We start from the raw sequence: 20,361 nt of genomic DNA on the forward strand, positions 1-20,361 counted from the left end.
ATTTTCACTACATTCTCCAAAGCACTGTCAGAAAGTGACTACTCACAAAGTCACACCTGCTAACTATTAAGAAACTATTTTATACTCCTCTTGCTGTGATAAACAGCACTGCTACATATACAGTTGTGAGCTAACCTGAAATTTCACTCCCTGTTTCTTGTGTAAAGTACAATTAGCTGACTATCCCCTATACTACCATCATATCTTTTCAACACTAAAAAGGGCCTACAAATGTTAACAGAAGATGAGACAGGAGCAAATGAGTTCTAAAGTACACTTTCTGATGGGGACTATCCTTTCCTTCAAGATTGTAGGAAGGCCAGGACAGCGAGATTTTGTAGACCAGCACAAAGCTTTCACAAGTTTAATACAAAAAGCACAGCTGAGTGCTTAAGCTGAGCAGGTAACACAGGAGTGCTACACACAGTGAGTGTTCAGGCTAAATTGTGGAACAGGAATATCTTAGTTTGGATTAGGTAAATCAATGCTAACCCAGACCATAAAAACATTAACATATGATTTGATTACATTGAATGCAAAATTGATTAGACAGTGAAAGGCATTTCATATTAACCTGAAATAAAAAAGGTTTCTCTCTTCAAAAGAACCAAGCAGTTGTTTTCTGGCAAAGTCCTTACACTGCAAATTTAGGAGGGGCTTTAACTGACCATATTAAAGGTAAAAAGTAGGAATGTCTGAAGAAGACTTTTCCCACATTAGAAAACAACAAAACAATTATTTATTAAGAACTATTTATACTGAGTATTTTGAAGTTATATATATTTGACTAAAACATGCACAATGACTTCATTTGAAAACCTTCAGCCAATTCTAGCAGTGAATAGTAGGAGGAACTGTTTTTAGTATGGCTTAAGCAAGCATCATGGTCATGCATACTGATTCTGAGCAATACAAGATGGGTGCCACAGGATGGCACTCAATCTCAGAATATCAGAAAACTAAAAACAGTATCAAGAACAAAGGCTCTACTCACAGTCCACTACTTCCTCCATGATGCTATTTTTTTTTGCATCCCCCGTAAGCAGAAATCCCTCCACCCCATTCTCAGCAAATTCAGCTAGACTGCAGGATCTTGCTTATTTTTCTTCCCTCTGGCTCTCAGTCACTGTCACAAAACTCACCACCAGATGGGAGGAGAGCAGAGAACTCCCTGGGGAGTCTGCAGCTATGGTGGTGGAGAGCTCAGACAGCAGGAGGTGCTGTATGTGCCATGTGTTTGGCACCCCCTCCCCCAAAATCCATGACCAAGCACATTACTTCTATCACATAATCAACCCCCAACAAAGCAAGGCCCCCTGATCCATGTCCGTTATGAATTCTTATCTCCCAGATGGTAGGTCAATGGCTCATTTGTCTTTTGGGCACAATAAGAGTCTCCTTGCTCAGCAAGGATCAAGAGTAAGGGTACCAGAGATAAAACCTGGATGCTTCTATGTGATGTAACATAAAAATAAGGAAGGTCAAAGACACATGCTGCAGGAAGAACATAAATACCTGTCTCCTGAGTAAAAAAGCAGATTTAAACCAGAAACATTTTCACAAGGTTTTGGTATAAAAACTGTGGCTCTAATTTCTAAGTAGCAGTCGGATTTAACCGAAGCCATACACATGCAGATAGAATCAGCATACTTAGCGTTAACAAGTTGATGTCTCCTTTCTCATTTTTGGCATTGAACATCCTGGATCAGTTCTGCCATACTGGCCAAGCTGTGTCAGAACTGACAAAAGAAAAGGTCATAAAAGAAGAGATGCATCCCAACTTTTGAAAAACTCTGTTTTCCAACCCTGTTACTGTTTTGATTCTTGCCTGTTGGCAGCCAAAGAAACACTGCATTGATTTCTTTTACAAGAGTACAAAACATTGCTATCCTTTCATGCTAAAAAATGCACCCAAAACAGGAGTTAAGGATTTGTAAACAAAGCTGGAAAAACTATGGTAAAATGCTATATTTGGAATTTTTGTTCAGTTAAATATTTGGTCTGGCTGCAGAGCCTGTGGATTTATTTATTTTTATTTCAAGGGAAAAAAAGAACATGAATTCAAGCGTCTTCCTGAAATACAGACTCAGTCCAGCCCCTTTGCCTGCTGTATCTTGGATAGATTCAGCCAATAGTTAAGGACAGCTTCTTTCTTCTCCATACTCCACGGTCTCAGAGGGAGAGCAGGCCTCTGTGCTAAAAAAAGCTCAGCAGTAATCCAAAACAAATTCAGAGGAAGCTGCCTCACTCTGCACTTTTTTGAGGGCAAAACAAAGGTTATAAAGTCTAAACCTGCCACCCCCACCTGGATATGCAATTCCATTTATTTTATTGAAGTATATGCACGAGAGAATCACACCCATAACAAATGAGATGGGAGAACAGCACCCTCACATTAACAGAGCTGAAGATGCATCATTCTTTAATTTTTGGTTCTGCTGTTGGAGATCAAATCAGCACTTCCAACGTGTACTTTCAAAGCGTACACTGTCCATTCAAGCATTAGAAAATAACCACAAAATATTTACAAAAAAATCTTCCGTGAGCCAAATGCTTACAAATTAGCAAGTAAAAATATAGAGGCTGTAATAAAATTACATTCAGACCCAAGCACAGTCTGAATCATGCTAATAACCTTTCTGTTCATAGGACAGGTTCAAAGGTGCAGCCTCTGTCCCAACAATGGGATGGTACCCCTATCTCTGGTACCTTACTCTTGATCCTCTCTGAGCAAGGAGACTCTTTGCAATGATGGATTACTGCAAGAGCTACAGTGAAATCAGACAGCACTGAATGAGGAACATACTGGAAAAAAAGTGTGTATGTTTTGTAGACATTATTAAAATGATACAGAGACAAATATCCTCAAAATAATCTGCTATAGACTTTGGTTTGTATGTCTATCAGAAAAGTAGTAAATTTTAAAGAGGAAATACTGACAAAGGTAGGACTTCTGAAGAGCTACATCCTAATGTCTGATTGCTGTTTTGTTTTTACACCTGGCAGAACTCTGAGAAAGCAAAACAGAATTTGACATATTTAGGTATTAGCAAACTTGCAGTCCTAAAAGTAATATTGTAGAGGATATTCCTGCTTTAATACTAACTTATCTGAATTGCAGTCTTCAGGGAAAAAAACGCATCTAAAAGCAGGGGAAAAAATGCATCTAAAAGCACTGCAGAAAAACTTTTATCAGTAATGGAGGCAATCAAGACAAACAGAAATGTGCCAGAAAACTCCCACAGAATGATCTATAAAGCAACATAACTGCCTGAAGTGGCAGTTTTGACTAATCAAGTACGACTGAAGTAAAACTGTAATTCCAGAAGATGCATGAAGATTAATTTAAGATAATGAATTAATACATAGGCACTTCTAAACTCTTACAGTCATTTAATTCCTGCTAAGGGATTACTATTTTTGTCTGTATAGGAAACTAATTTTAAGTGGTAAGAATATTGTGCATAAAAAATGACAAAAAAACCAACAGGACTATCGTCGTGCTTTCTAGAATAACAAAGTACTAACAGCACAACAAAAATTCAACTATAACAACTCAGCAAAATAAGCTGCCAGGTGTGGACCCAAAATACTTCAGTGTTCCAAATCTGCAGCAGTTTCGATGTGACACATAAGTTCATAGTTTTATAAGATTATAGGTTATGAGATTCTAAGTTTACAGATCAGGATTTTACTTTGTAAATGCAATCCCTGTATCTTTCTTACAGATGAGTTTTATCCTCCTTATAAATGTGTTATTATTTAGTTAGCATCAATGTTGATTTGGAGAAAGTTTTAAGATTAAAGATCATGAAAATACCACATTTAAAGATTTACAATAACCTAATACATACATTAAAAGTAACCACAATGTCAATTGTGCTTTTTACAAAGCAAAGCTTATATAAAGTTTATCTTTACATTGGTACAGTTTAAGAACACATTTAATAACTTAAGAAATAAGCTTCAATTTTGCAAGAATAAGGCAGTTTTCTTCTTTAGGTTTCGAAAGTGAAAATTTCGTGTCAAGCTTGAACAGATTGAGCCAAACCAGGAAACAGATGTATCCTTAATTTTGAAAAGAGGTTAAAAAGTTATACTGCAATAAAGATACTGTGTCAATCAATACAGAGAGCAAGTATTCTGAAAGTGCATGGTACTTGAAACAAGAGCACTAAGTTCCAAAGATTAAAAAAAGTGCACATAATATTAATATTGTGCAGTTTACCAATGATAACATAAACCCAGGTATAAACTACCACTTATCTCTGCATCTGCTTGGTTAAAAAACAGTTAGTAGGTCAAGATACAGTACAACTCTGCCACTTCCACATTCATTGGAACCATGTTCTCCCACTTCAAATTTGGAAAAAATTGTGTTTGAACAACCTCTAGGACACTGCTTCATTTTTAATCTAAGATTATTAAATACTCAATGAGTATACATGCATATAATCAACTTCAGTTAAAAGATGCTCAATTCTTTGACTAGAGACACTGGCTGCAGAGCTATTTTTAATAGTCAGATTCACCTACCTTACCACTGAGAGTGGTTTTATCACAATCAAGGACCCAAACTGCACACTCAGATGATCTAGTGACAGATTTAATGTATGCTTACATATAATTTTGAATAGCATTTTCAAGTTAATGGAATACTCATTTTTTCAGGGGTATATCATGTGCTTAAGCACAGTGACGAATAACTTCAGCACTAGATCCTATCCCCACAAAGTTAACACACAGGTAAACCACAAGCTAACCTCTACCAAATACATGTCCCAGAACAGCCACATTTTGATCAGAATCAGTTTTGAGGGAATTAAAATAAAAACTTACTGGACAAAGAAGAGAAACTCTTAAGCTTGTTGTTGCTATTTCACTGTCTGGATCAGCAGTCAGTTTCTCTTTAACTGTTATTTGAAAGAAGAAAAGGTTTATTTTACAGTTGATTTAAAACACAAATTGGATGACAGAAATAAAACAAGTCTGAAACTGTGTGCTAAACTTTCAGTTTGCCATATCTACTGGAAGCAAGCAGCAGTGACTATTGTTTCAGACTCACACAATAAACATGTAACGTAAGCAGTCTTTACTCTCTAGAAAGATCATAAACAACAGGATTTAAGAAAGCAAAAAGCAGGAAAAACTCATCTTAAACCAAGGTCCCTAGAAAACGTATTCATACAGAGATGTCTCTTTTCATATATACGCAACTTTGTACTTGACAGTTATTTAAAATCTACCGACAAGATGAGCCACATAGACTTGACTGTTAACTTTAAGTACATTAAAAAAATGTCAGTAACTCTCACATGGACAAGCACCACTGTAAACCTCTTAAATACTCATCAAGCAATCTGTGATTTAAAATTGAAAAGCAAGTTGAGAAATGGGAAATCAGAAGTACCCTGATAAAATTTGAGTTTTAAATAACTGCAGTGAAGTATTAGCACTTACAGAAGTCTTTCATCTCTACCCATCCTCTACTTTTACTTATAAGGACTGTTTTATAAGTGGTCATTTGGTAAACAAACAAGTCAGTTCCATGTTCCTCCTGCTCTATGAACCAGACCCACACGCTCATTCTCACCTTGTATACACAGAGCAGTAGCCACCTGGCAACTCTCTAGATTTTTGTGGATTTAAATCATCATACGGCATTAGCACAAGCTAATGCCCAGCACTATATACCACTGGCTTTGTAGCATTTACTGGTGGACTAACTTCCTCCCTTCTGGAGAAGGTCCTGTGCTGTGTATAACCCACGTTATCTGAGCATTAAAAAGTATGACCAACAGCTGTGAGGTGTTGGTATTTTCACCCCCTCCCTGAAAAAGAAACATGCAGCAGTTTTTTCTTGCATTTTTATTATACAAACTTATACCAACATGCACTTGTCAGAGAAAACAATAAAGCAGCAAACGTCACACTTAAATTTGGAAGGGGGCTGGGAGGAGTACTGTGCTAGACACTCTCTCTCCAGGAGCTGAATCCACAATACCGTGCCAAAGGAACAAAAACTGTGTTGATGGAGACTTTCCTCCAGCATGTCAGCATCAAGGTTCAGTATCAGGCATTTAGTTCAGCTTGCATGAGGTACTGAATTACCAGTTAACTATATAAATACAGTTATTCTATTCCGAAGAAACAAAGGCAGTATGGCTGAACTGAAAGAGATTCTCTTGCATTTTTCCCTTCACAGTGTCAACAGGGTTCCTGAACTGGCTCCTAGTACAAACAAAGGCCTCTGAGTTTTTGAATTAGAACTGAATACAAAGAACACCACTATCAGATTCTCAAACCCCACAGAATTGTAGGAAGTCCAAACCTCAGTTAGTACAGTCCTATTTCAAATCTCCTTTTACAAAAGCTATTCTTCCTTTTTAAACAAGTAGTACATCAGACATACTTAGTGCTCTAGAATGATCAGGGTTCCGTATTCCTTTTGCTCGCAACCTCTGCAGTAACACCGTAGAAGACAGCTGCTTTACAAGATAGACTGCCATGGAATAGTTCTAGAAAACAGAACAAAAGATCAAAGTAAAAACTGTTTTAATCAAAAGACAGCTTGAATTTTATACAATGCTTAGGCAATTTATTACGTGATTACAGGGCACTGTGTTTCTAAAGCAGTTACAAGACTTTAGATGGCAGAGTTTTCAGACTAGAGAAAACCCATCATGCTTCAGAAAGTTCACAGGGCTGGAGGAGTTCGAGATGCAACAGAAGTGACTTCACGCTTCACTGACATTAGATTTAGCTGCAAACCAAGCTATTAAAACAGCACTTAGGACACTTTTGGAAGTTTTACGTCTAACTCAGGACACGCAGTCTACAGTCCATTTAAGAAGGGTAATTTTACATCAATAGTGTTAGGTACTGCAGTTGTGTCAATACATTTAAGGGAAGCTGTGAGGTCAAATATGATCAATTTTTTTTTTTAATAAAAGCTTATTTCATTTTCAAAATATGTAAATCAGCAGTGATGCCTCTTCAAAAGCAATACATAAAAAGATGCATCATCTGCAGTATTTCCTACTCAGTCTGGAAGCACTGTTGAACTTTCTTATTCTTATCTTCCTGCACTTACTGTCTATGAAATGCTAACTTCACTGCCAAAGCTTAACAGAAGTAAGGCAGTTAAAGAGTTCAAGAGTTCAGTGGGGCCAAGATGTACTCTAGTGCATCTAGCCAGAGCAGGCAAGAAGTCACCACTCCCAACTGTCTGTCCTTCCCCTCTGGAATAGGTTAGGTCACTTCCCCCCATCAGTCTCAACAGAACAGACCATGCAAATGTTCCTTATCGGCGTCAGCAAAAAGCCATGGATGCTCACTTCTGCTACTACAGAAAATAATTTGGCATACAAGCAGGTTAGATGCAGACTGAACATCAACTCTGCCAGCTCCCCTGTAAGCAGGGTAAGCCTTCCCTCAAGGGACGAGCAGGAGTGGCAGAGTGCTCTCCCTGGCGTTACTAACTGATTTCAAACCACAGCCTGAGATTTTTGAAGCTCTCATTCTTCTTGTAAGCTACTAACAACAGCAGGTAGTGATTGCCTTTCTAAAAATGTAATATTGTACTATGCATTCATCAGCACCACCCCTCTCTCCCCCCACTCCCAAAATGGAAAGGACAAAATTTGTGTTCTCATGTTAGGGTACATCAATTACTTTTTGATATAAACAGCATTTCCTAAACCTGTAGCTACACTCATATACTTTAAATTGAAAAATGAAAGGCTTCCCCCAGCAACTGCCATGTATGTTTCCACTAACAAAACAAAAAAGCATACAATTGTGACATCTACCATCCTTTATTTAGGATGCCACCAGAATCCAAAGATGGGATTTCAGTAATATATCTTACCATAAAATCACACAACTTGAAATAGCATCAGAAATACCACATTTTAAATATTTTATTCTTACAATGAATGCTTCTCACATCGTTAAAAACCACTACTGCTTTAACTTGTTTGTTTAATGCCTCAATTAGTATAGAAGTTAGAAAAATGCTAATTAACATTGTGAAATTATTTACCGACAGCTTGAATCTACAAAGCTAGGAACTTGCCCAAGGCATCTTGTACAGAAGGCTCTTGAAACAGATTGTGTAAAAATCACAATTATGACTTCAGGAAAGGTAGAGTACACCAGTTGAGACATGCAACTGACTCTTAAGGGAAGGGAAGGAAGGGAATTCAAACTTTGTACTATACAGGCACATCCAAATACAAAATAATTCCTCGCATTTAACTGTCAAGGTCTCAAACAATCACTTCAGGTAGCATTACATCTCGTGAGTGGGTAAGTTCTGACTGGCATCTAATTCTCATGAAATACACTAAGAATCTGTCACTCTCTTCAGTTTTGTATTGTAAGCTAGTAGTTAGCCAATATGTTTTTTGTAACTGAAATATATATGAAGCCTGAGAAATGAGCTAGTTCACAAGAGACTAGCTTAGAGTCCACGCAGACTTGCAACGTTTCTTTTCCCTAAATCCTCTCTGGTATTCTTAAGCAAAACTGCAGTACTGTATGCAGAGTAATAACCAGGATTCATCAACTTGCATGCAGGCACTTCTGCAATGTAAACCAAAACAGGTTCGATTTTAAATGCTTATTTCTGATACCTGCAGTTCTCATTAGATAAAAGAAGGTTTTTAAAAAAAAAAAAAAAAAAATCATTCAGCCATCATTTATTCTATAATCTGAATGGAGACTGTTTTACGCTCCACAAGAAATCCATCATGAAACACCATCGTGATGTTTTGTAACTGACTTGTGCATGACTGGGCTGTAAGCATTTTTCCATGTTGGTTCAGGAATCCTGGGCTTTGCGCACTGACAAATTCTTCGACAATGTTTCATCTCAGGACTTCTAAAAACAGGATGGTTGCAATGGCAAAGCCACCATTTTTCAAGTACATGTTGACTCTGTAATGCTTATCTAGCAGCTTTTTTGCCATCAGTGAAAGCAGTGCACTAATTCATGGACTAATTTACTGAAGTAACTTTTTGCAGCATGTTCCAGATTTAATTAGTCCAGTGGAACATCAGCAATTCTATAATACCAATTGTAACATTCTCCCCACAGACACAAAAAAGTTATAAAAACATGACTTTTTAAATATTAAGTATAACTATAGCAGTTGTGAGAACAGAAATGTTAAAAAGGCAAATTAAATCTCCTGGGCTCTGCCCAGTCGCTATGCTTTGTGTCCACATTTACAATTATAAAAGACCACTCTGTACTGAATGTCACATGCTAGTTACAAGTTGAAGCCAAAATTAGGTTTGTCAAGTCCCTAAAATCAGGAAGAGCTTGAAGTCTGAAGTTAAGACAAACAAACAAACGTTTTATAGGATGCCTTGATCTTATTATCTGGGCCCTCAGTGAGTCACAAAGATGGGGGGGGGGGGGGTGAAGAGGGAGGGATCACACCAAAATATTTGAGGGCTACTGATCTAAGGGAGCATGTCATATCTGCCTAGCATAAATAATACAAACAAAAGAAGGAACAGTCTACTGCTAAACCATTAAGTGTTTTCTGCACAATTAAACTTGCTTATCTTTCAAATCTTTCAAACAGATGCCAAAGCAGAAACTAATAAGCTTTAGACAGCATTATGTACCAAAGTTACTTACTCTTCCAATCTCTGCAGTCCATGAAACAACAATTGTGTTTGGTACCGTCGTAGATAATCTGACGAGTGAGGTAATGTTGATTGGTCGGCTAGGTCGCTTTGGTTCAACACCATTTTTGGTTGGTGGAAGATAGCCCTAGAAATCAAAGTATTTTTCCCCTCAGCAAAAAAAAAAAAAAATAAATACTGCTTTTGCTTTCTTCCCCTCTCACCACAACCATGCCCCAGTAAAAGCTCTGTCTCACCTGAACCAGGATCCCTTTCCAATTTAAAGATATATATATATATATATAACCTACATCAGACAATAAAGTATCGGTGTTTTACAAGCCCTTTCTCCTTGCACTTTCCAAATCCTAACCCTGCCCATGGCATACTAAAAGGCACCTTTGCCATCTCTCCTTTCTCAGTACTGCTGTTCAACCTGCCTGGCTAACATTGCCCAGTCTAATCCTGTGCGCTGCCCCAGTACTGTAAGTTGGCGTTTTTCTCTTTAGTCCTGTTGGTCAGTGATGGTCTATTCCCTGCACAGATGACCTCCAAAACAGAGTCAAATTTCAAACTGGATGTTTGTCAAACATAAAAATTTACTGTCATGTTTTTTGAAAATTAATCTTCTGGACCTACTGGTTGGCCTCCTGAGAAACAGTTTACTTAACTATCTTTTCCATTCATCTATCCATCTTCATTCAAATGCTCCAAAATGTGAAAACAAAGGTTAGGATAAATTCTAAGGCTAATTTCTGACAGACAGTTCCTCATGATGCTATCCAAATATGTATATCAAAATAACATCTTACTTACTGGAAGGCTGCATGGTTTCCCATTTACTTTCACACACAGATTAGGTGGGAAGTGATCTTCTTGTGGACAACTGGTTTCTGATAAACAAAACCTAAAAGCAAAGAGCTTCCATCATCTTTCACTTCTAAAGTGATTTAAAGATCATCTCTTCCTAGCAGGAATTTTTTTTCCAGAGTTACGAAAGCTCGACAAATCTTGCTAAACACAGTCCTCAAATTAGCTGTACAGATGATTAAGCAGGAAAGCCCCCCAAAATTACAGGTTTGCATCAAGATGGCTGTAGGTTCCTCCTCAGATTTCTGGCATTCCTCAGACTGACTCTGACTCACTCAGATGCAGGCTCCTGTTACAAAAGACAGATCATCTGAATTTCTTTCCTACCATTTCTCCAGCCTGACCTCTTGATACAAGACCAGGGTTTCACAAAGGACAAAATATACAGTCTCTTCAACTGTCCCTCCTCCAACTTCAATAAATCAGACAGCTGTTTAGCCACAGCATCAAATGCTATCCTCTTGCCTATGTCAAGCCTCTCACTTAAGACTGTTTTATTTATTTACCTAAGTTCAGACAGGCTTATTTGCTGCTGGAACCAAAGAAAGACACACCCTTCCTTGTCCTATGAAATGCATGTAGGCCAAGATGGCAGACAATAGGCATTCAAAGGACCAAAAAGAGCCTCTCAACTCCACTGGATTTCTTCCAGGGGACCTGCCCCATCCACACAAGTGTACCATCACAGCAGGGTATAGCTATTCAACACAGCTGAGCCTAACAGGCTGCTGCTCTCAAAAAGGGGGAGCTACCTTCTGTTTCCGTTTTCCCTCATGCCTTCTTTGTCCCTATGTCCATCCAACCCGACTTGCTGATCAGCAGAAGGTATCCTAACAAGCAAGACCCAAAAGCAATCACTTTCTGTGGGGCAAGTTAACAGCTCACCATGCAGACATGACCAAGGGGATGAAAGGCAAGACAGCCATCTTTGACAGGAACAAGCTCTGAAGTCAGCTCTGCTCACAGCCCTCCGCAGAATTGCAGGTATACATAGGATTTAATAAACTTTGATACATTTGTCAAAGCCTCTGAAATAACCAACAGGTTAAGACCCAACCTGGTGATTCCCAAAATCTTGCCTCCCATTGCCTTGGGTTATCATGCCCAGGAAGTACTGTGTTTGACATCTCTGCTAGGAAAAGCAACCCTCCCTGCACATAGATTTTGAAGGCCCAGGCACCTGGAATCCGACAGATGTGGAGTTAAGGAAGGAAGTGTACACACAACCTAAAACAGCTAACTGAAAAAAGCCAGCTGGCTATAGCTAAGTACATGCAGTATTCTGACACGCCAGGTATCAGGCCACCAGCAACTTCAGGAAAGCTGCATGTAACAAGGACAAATAGTTAAGGCTGCCCTTTTCAAAGCAGCCAACAGCAAGCTTTTCTAAAGACAACAACAGGATAAGACTCTTCTCCATAAAGGAAAGCCTGACCTGCTGGGTAGCATGTATCTGCTATATTTTAAAAAACAGTAGCATCAAGAACAGGTGATACAAATACATACCTTAGCTGGACCTGTACTGTGAAGTCACATTTGGTCCCAGAAATATCCCTAGAAACAACAGAACACAGGTTAAAACATACCGTTTACACAACAGGTTCATCAATATTCTCTTAGAGTTTGCTGTACATTCAATGTATATAAACCATACTTTCCGCTGTATATATAGTGTATACCACACTTTCCTTCTTCTGGTCAGTCAAACCACCACTCTCAAGACACACTAAAAGATACACTTTTATTTTTCAAGGTAAATAAAACAATTACATTCCCATCTGTCCTCTACCATTTCCTTTTTTTTGTATACTATAAAGAAAACTCTGATGGGTCACTATGACGCACCACCTTTATAGTGAATAAACATAGAACTTGACAAAGGATCTGACCGATGGCGAGAAAGGGCTGCAGGAAGAAGAGTTATGTATTTGTACAGTGCTTGGTACAAGAGAAACCTGCCCAATACTCACAGGACAGTGGTGGTATTTAATTCTCTCTTCCTCACCCTCTTCATCAGCTTACATACAGAGGAGAAAAGAATTCCCCAGAAGAGTATTCTCTGAGGCACTACACACACACACCTGTGTTCTTTAAGATCACGTTTCAAAATGAAAGATATGGTAAGCTAGTTCCTTTTTTATTTATTTTTATTTAAATACTGTATACTGATTAAACTCACATTGAACTGCTGATTTGCTGCACTTGTTGTGGCGTCAGTGCAAATGCAAAGCAGGTTTCTCGAAATCGCTGACTATTATCTGATGCTAGAAGAAAACAAGAGATCATCACTTTAAAAACAGCAAATAGAGAGTAATTAACAGAACAATCTCCTTTCATTGAAGCATCTACATATATATACACACACATTTTTATAGCAACCCCAATAGCACAACACGCATTTGTTTCTGTAAACAACTTCAGAGTCAACAAGAAAGTTGCCATTTAAACCCTCCTGTAAATAAAAATACAATAAGCAAACTTTATATGCATATAAAGTATACATTAAAAAAAGTGATAAAGATAACAGCAAAGCTGAGACAAATCAGCTTAAGACTTTCCATCAGTCATGGTAACTTAATGCTAAATATTCTTTGATAGTAAATTAAAAAAATTCTTAGGATTCTCATCAATCACTTTTTTGTTTCTTTTAACGCACAAGATCACAGATTAGCCTGTAAAAGTATACAGAGTGACTGAGAAGTACAACACTTGCAACTTCTCACATTTCAGTAAGATATTTTATGTAGTTAAATGCACCAAATATATAACATGCAAACAACTCACAAGATACGCAAGTATGAAATCTGGTTTTAAAGTCCTTCAACTCTGTGCCATAGGGCTCCATAACAAAACAAACACTACTTAAGAATTAATGCACCTGCTGAAAATCAAAGTACCGTTAAACATCTCCAAAATAGTGCTTATTATATCTAAAACATATCCCTTCACCAGGGCTACAGGCACCATTGCAGTACAGAACCATACAAAATGGCAATGAAAATGGCTTTTTAAAAAAATAAAATAAAAAATAAAAAAAGAGAAGCATCTCCCCAGAGAACTGTTCAACATGCTCATCAACACATGTAATGAAGTTGTAAGAAGCTTGCCATTCAATTTCATTATTCTTAATAATTTTATAAGGTTATGAATAACTATATAGTGTATTAAACACTCGATAAATTTATCGGGTTTTGTTTTACTATAATACATTTCCTGACTCATCCTTGAGTGACAGATGAGTGAATACTTCAGGGTGATACTTCAGATATTTTGTTAAAAACAGCATGTGGTAGGTTGGAACCAACAATAGAATAGACATTGCCTTAGTATAAATATTAATAGCAGCAATCTCACAAAATTACGTTTATATCTTTTTTGTATGACAATGCTACAAGATCTGTACATTTTATTACATTATATGCAAAAACCACATGCAGTTCATTATCAGTTGCTCTAAAGCTAGACGGGCAAGAATACGTAATATATACCAAACAGCAACTTTTGTGAAAATACTAGCAATAGTAAACCTTTCAAAAAGCATAAAGTTATATAAATAACTTTTTATATTTTATATGTTTTTTTAATATATATGCATATATCTTTTTTTTCAATAATAAGTTCTACTGTAGTGTCCAAAAGCACCATCTGGGCTAGGGTGCAGCATGGAGCCTCAAGTTTATGTTTAGTTAGATGCTCATGCCTGCAGTACCCTGCATCTATTTTTACTTTAATACATTTTCAATTACATTTCTTCAAATGAGAAACACGCAGGGTTTCACATGACAGCCAGTCATGCTATCACAATGTAAGAATTTGCAGGAAATATAAACACAATGTATACAATTAACAATGAAAATCTGTTATAATATTTGGTCTTCAATGTAATTTTGTACCTATTTTTAGTTATAAATAGAAAGATCAGAATTATATACTGTAATCAACAAAAGATGAATTAGCAAAGTTAATGCACTGCAGACCAGAGAACTGAATAAATTCAAGTTATTATTTCATATTTTTACATGGTTAAATGTGGCCTTAATCTGTCGGGTTTATTTTCCTCCCATGTATTATTTGCTTTACCCTAGAAATTGTCAGCTTTGGCTTTATTGGAAAAGTTCTGGAAGGTCTTTGTGAACTTCTGTTGTGAACTCCAACATCTTTAATTAAAGGCCAAGACTCCTGAACATTTAACTAATGCTACCTTCATTTAAAACTTAATTATCCAAAGAAGTTAAACAGCAGTCACCAAAAGAAAAAGTCTAAACCCAAATTTCCCAAGCAATCTTTTTCCCTTTCAACTGCTCATCTTTTTGCTTGTTTTGGTTTTGCAGCATCCCCAATCTAAAGAGTCAAGCAGGTAATATGGATTTTTGCAAGCATTAGAAAGAATGGAGAAGCAAAGTAACTGTTAGCAAAACAGCAAAGGTTCCAAAATTAAATCCTTTTCCTCTGTTCGTTACCAGCTGGTATTAATGCAAGACTTATTTTTGCTAAACGGTGATATGTGATCCTGAAAAGTGGGTTTCTAACTTCTATATTCCGTTTCATCATGCTCTCGCATTGGCCAAATTAAAACATTATACATTAAAATGGCAGAAAATTAAAAAGTACATTCTTCAGTGCTGACATGAGAGCTTTCATAATTCCAGTTTTCTTCAAGCTATAGTTCTAGCACATTTATAAGACAATAAATAGCCTGTGCTTGAATCAAAAATTTTTGCAACAGAAATAGCCACTTCAAAGTCGTAACTGTTAAAATACCACAGAAATGTAAGCATTACTAATAACTGCGTTGTGCATACTGCAGTCAATGAACTTATTCTTAACTAGAATCTACCTAAAATGAAAAAGGCAAGGAGGAAGGCTTTGGAGTTGAGGGGAGAATGGTTGGTTGGCTGGTTTTAACACTGTCAGTTTAGACTAAGAACAAAAAAGGCCTCCAATATTTCTTCTTATGCTATTAACTTCATATGCACTCGTCTTAATAACTGTAAGCAAAAGTCTATGAGCTGATAGATCAATGGTCCCCAGTGATCAGAATGTACTTTATCACATGCTGCTTAATGTTTTCTTAGCTGTAAAACAGCATTAATATACACATGCCATATTTTCAATACATTGCTTTTGTGTACAAGCAATCATTGTGATTACCACGGGAGCACGGCCAAATTGCAAAGAAGGAAGAAACAACTTGTTAATTAGGCAAAGACGATCCAAAAGCCAATCAAAAGATTTCAAAACTCTTGACAGATTGAGCAGTACAGACAGAGGAAGACAGACAAGATGCTACATTAAACTAAAAGAGAGTTACGGTCAGGCTCTTCAACTAGTATTAGGATACAGCTCTGCCCCTTGGACATGTAACTACCAACCAGAAAAAGAGCAAATTTAATCACCAATTGCCCAATTCAGTGTGTGCTACCATATGCAAATCTAACCCTTACAAACAGGCACATTTCAGCCAATTATAAAGACATAATTTTAATCTTTACATTCAGCACAATATTAAGAAATGGCAAGAACAAACTATGCAAAGAACAAATAGAATCAGTTTAACACAGACAGAAAACAACTTGTAAAAGAGGCCAGGAACAACAGTGAAAATACTAGGCTATCACATCTGAAAGCACAGTTAAGTTTTACAAAGGCTGCAGCGGTTAAAAGCATTACTTCATTTTCTAGCTTTCAGTTAGGATTCCACGATTGCCACTCTAACACCAACACACCAGGACAACCTGCCACCCACCTGTGCTGCAGGGAACCCGGCTCCCCACACTGTAATGGCATTTGCAGCCAGGCCATGGAAAGGACGGTTCTGCAAAATACACCCTCCAGTTGCAAAATCATGGCAAGTTAATTGAAGCAGAGGTCAGTTAAATACGGCAAGGAAACGTCAACACCTTTCATAAAGACTCTGTTTACTACACTTGAAAACCAACTGCCTCTTTATTTTGCTGCCTCACATGCTATTGCAAACCAAGGCTGTGAGGGGGTTTGTCTTGGTGGGGGACAGGGGACATGGAAGGGGCAGGTTAAGGAGGAGGACCTTGTTCGCACATCTGAGGTTTGCCTAGGAGGAAGGGGGAAATGCAGCAAAAAAACCCAAAAGCATACTCTGAAGGGAGATGAGAAATGTTTTTTCTTTGTGGTTTTTCTCTAATCTTCTCCCATATGTTTTCATGCAATCTTTTTATACCCGTATCTATTCTTTCTAGATCTACTTACCCTACAAACAATGCATGAAAATTTCAACAAAACACATTAAAGAGAGCTAATTTAGCAGCTTTACTATTTAATACTAAGCTTCCAAGCTTATCTATGACTATAGAAACTCCTCTGTTTCTAAGGACTTCAGATTTCTCAAGGCAGAAACATCAGAAATCTGCAATTTAAGTGTGGAAAAGCCAACAGATTTCTATTAATTCATCTGGTGTATCTGCTGTGTTTAAGAACACCAAACAGATCCTGGCAAGTCAAACACATCATTTACTTTTAAAGTTCTGGAGTATGATTAAAACCAGAAATATGCAAATATATAGTTTTATACAAGAAAATAATTTTGATGGCTAGAAACATGCAACCATGCCCTGCAAACAACTATTATTATTTAACAAAAGAAAGGCAAAAATAGATCTCCAATTGAAAACCAAGTGGATTAAAATAGAATTTATAATCTAACAAAGCTGGAATCTAGCCAGGACAACAGAGTTAATATGAACATCCTTAAGAAAGTTGCCAGTTTTGTGGGGGTTTGGGTTTGTTTGGGGTTGGTTGTTCCTTGGTTTGGGTTTTTTTTTCATAACTATGAATTATTAAATTTTATAACCTTTTCTTTAGCACTCTCTGAATGGTACAGAGCCTGGAGGATTAGTCAAAAGTGGTTTATAGGCCACATCTCCATTGCCATCTCAGAAAGGAGGTACAATGCAAAAATGCCTCATGGACTTTTAAAAAAAAAAAGAAAAATTTACATATAAAGAACAAAGGCACAATAATTTAAAAAAAAAAAAACAACAACCATGAATCACAAGCATTGCTTTACCTTGCTGCTAAAAAAAATTCCTAAATAATTCAGAAATTTGAAAGGGCAGGTTTTGAAAGTATAATAAAAAGCTTTTCAAGCAGACTTATGTAATTAAATGGGTGTCAACACGAACAGTTTCAGACAAGCCGTATAAAATCCACTTCTCATCTTACCAAAATCTCACCAGTTTTGAGGGGGTGCTGAAGGGGGACGGGCAGAGGGGAGTATTTACTACTACTTCATTCATCCAGCTTAAATCCAGGAAAGGCAATGAATAAAATCCACATTTTCTTGTAAACATGTACATACACTTATTAAAAACCAGCACAATTTCAGGTCCGTTGCCTCTGCAGGTCCCCAACATCAGTACAACACACTCTAAAATGCCTAAAACACTGCAAAAACATTACAGAGTAGAGTTTCTTCTTCAAAGCTGTTCTTTTTATCAATTCACTATCACCACAGTTTCCTGAATTATTTCATGCTTACCTCATTCAAGTAATGATCCAAACAGCACATGGGACTGGTACATATTAAGTGAGAGTGACCCAATTATGCCTTGCTGGTTGTATATTTTGATAAATATTTCACATGGGTAATGAATTTTCAAAATGTGAGCAAAAACTATTTTAATACATGACAGTATCATTCACAGGACCAAAACACTTAAAATTCTATATGAATGTATATATACATATGTGTGTATGAATATATTACTTATATAAGTAACAATAATGATACTTAAAAAACATTTCCTAACAATTTTATTCTTTATTTTGGAAAAACCCTATAGCGCTAGAGTGAAAAAAAGAACCCAGCTTGAGTGGCTGCATTTTCTACAGCTCTAAAAATATTCTGTTCCACCTCACCAGTACCCACAGCTAAAAATAGCCACACAATCTTTCTGCAGTAAAATACCTCTTGCTGTCTTGAGAAAAAGCCAGTCTCTAAATTTCCATTCAAGAACAGATACCTTAAAATCTTTAATGAAACTTTTGTTATCACATTGTTGAGGTGGTGATGCTTCCTAATGCAACTGCATCTGACCATCATACTGCCAATATACTAAGGTTAATCTTTTCTATCTACCATCACCAAGTGCAGCTTATTAAATAGTGAAGGGAACATGTTACCTTCTAATACAGAAAGATACCTGGACTAAAATTAAACTTGCACTTTACACTGCAGTAATTACCTAAGCTCAGGCCATGAGAAAAGCTATCATTGAATTGGCCTATTACCAATGATTTCCAGTAGCACGTTTATTTCCAAAGGCAAAAATAATTATGTTAAGTAAGAGTATCAGGACTATAGCAAATTTTTGCTACATGCTGTAAGATAAACAAGAGATATCTAATTGGTTATTCACTAACCTAATACAGTACATAATTTTGATCAGTTAAATTTGTCAAAATATTAGCCAGAGAAACCTAAGCATTGTAGAAGTTCTCAACCCAACACATAAATAATTCTTGCTTATCTTCCCCAGATAGGTAAGATACCTCATTTTGTTGCAGCACAGGCATTTTGCTTTTTCTTTTAAACAACAGAAGGCATTGTATCAATTTATGTTCAATCCTCTTTCAAATATCACTGCTCAAAATTTAACACACTGCCTCCAAGCTACACCAAAATTACTGCATTTAGATTAAGGCACAGAAAATGTTTACCTTTTAAAAAGGTAAAATTCAGACAGGCTTTGAATTATGTTCAATTGCAGCAGAAGCCAGAAAATCCATTACACAATACTACATACACATAGCTCCTCATAATGTAGTTTGTCCACAACCTCTTCTATCAATCCTGAACAGGGTTCATTTATAAAACTGCTTTTGGACGTGAGATCAAATGCTTGTGTACAGTATAATGCAATATCTGTATCTAAGCAGAAACCAAGCAGCTACATGGGAGAGAAACAATGAAAGGATACACCTTAATGGGGGATCTACAACATCTCGGGATGCATCATTAGCCCTTTTAAAACCACCGCAATTTATAAAGTTCCTGGGTAACGCAAGTGTTTATACATAAACACTTCCTTACCATTAAGCACAACCTCTTAGCACCAAGCTCCTGCCATCTTCTAGAATCAAGCAGCAGTACCTTTTAAATGACTACCCACCATACCCTTAATTTCCTGCTGCCCATTAAATGCATCTGTAGTTTGTAGTATCAGGTCGGTCCCAGCTAGACCACTCCTCAGAGCCACCCTCTCCCCTGGAAGGCAGGAGAAGCCTCTTGCTAATCGCTAGAGCCATGTCAGACCAGGCTAAAACTGGACCCTTCACCCTGACCAGCTGCACGGCAGCCATCTAAGAGCAGGGCCGAGGGCTGTGCAGAAGCACCGCGTGCCCTGCACAAGCCGTAGGCTTCAGGAACTCGGCCACACCAAGCTCACATCCAACACCAAGAGAAATCCCAGATTCCCATTTCTGGTTTTGTCACTTGCTTGCTGTGACATCTTGGCCATTTCACTTCATTTCAATCACTTATCACAATGGATGTTGTGTAACCTTAACACTTCAAAACTACTTGCAGGGAAGCATTTTAATAAACATACAAATCATTCTCTCCTTGATAGCGGTGACTAGCTCTTAACCCACTTCCACAGGTTACAGCTGCACTACACTCACAAATACACTGCATTACTGTGAAGTGACAATGCCACGTTCTTCAGCTTAAACCAGATCAAAAACTGAACTCCGGTTCTGGTCAGTCTGCTGCATTTATCGCTTAAGATCATTTTTAGGTTCTGTTCAACTTAAGCTTTTAACACTTACTACTCAGAAGGAATAGACAGAGCTACACCGGGGGTGGGAAAGGCAGAG

At 37.3% G+C, this 20,361-nt stretch overlaps 1 protein-coding gene across 5 annotated transcripts in view; it reads right to left on the bottom strand.

Moving 5' to 3' along the window:
• Window positions 1-20,361, bottom strand: part of PIAS1 (protein inhibitor of activated STAT 1) — a 63,347-nt gene that overhangs the window by 10,524 nt on the left and 32,462 nt on the right. For all 5 annotated transcript variants that reach the window (XR_008238257.1, XM_052807921.1, XM_052807923.1 and 2 more), the window contains exons 3-8: window positions 12,689-12,773; window positions 12,016-12,063; window positions 10,456-10,546; window positions 9,653-9,787; window positions 6,413-6,518; window positions 4,840-4,913 (exon numbers count right to left, since the gene is read on the bottom strand). Coding sequence is in view for 4 of the 5 variants with exons in the window: in XM_052807921.1 (XP_052663881.1) it covers window positions 4,840-4,913; window positions 6,413-6,518; window positions 9,653-9,787; window positions 10,456-10,546; window positions 12,016-12,063; window positions 12,689-12,773 (539 nt within the window). In the remaining variant the exon portion in view is untranslated. The remainder of the gene's footprint in view (window positions 1-4,839; window positions 4,914-6,412; window positions 6,519-9,652; window positions 9,788-10,455; window positions 10,547-12,015; window positions 12,064-12,688; window positions 12,774-20,361) is intronic.

This window comes from Harpia harpyja, chromosome 14 (assembly GCF_026419915.1).
Source record: "Harpia harpyja isolate bHarHar1 chromosome 14, bHarHar1 primary haplotype, whole genome shotgun sequence".
NCBI lineage: Eukaryota > Metazoa > Chordata > Aves > Accipitriformes > Accipitridae > Harpia > Harpia harpyja.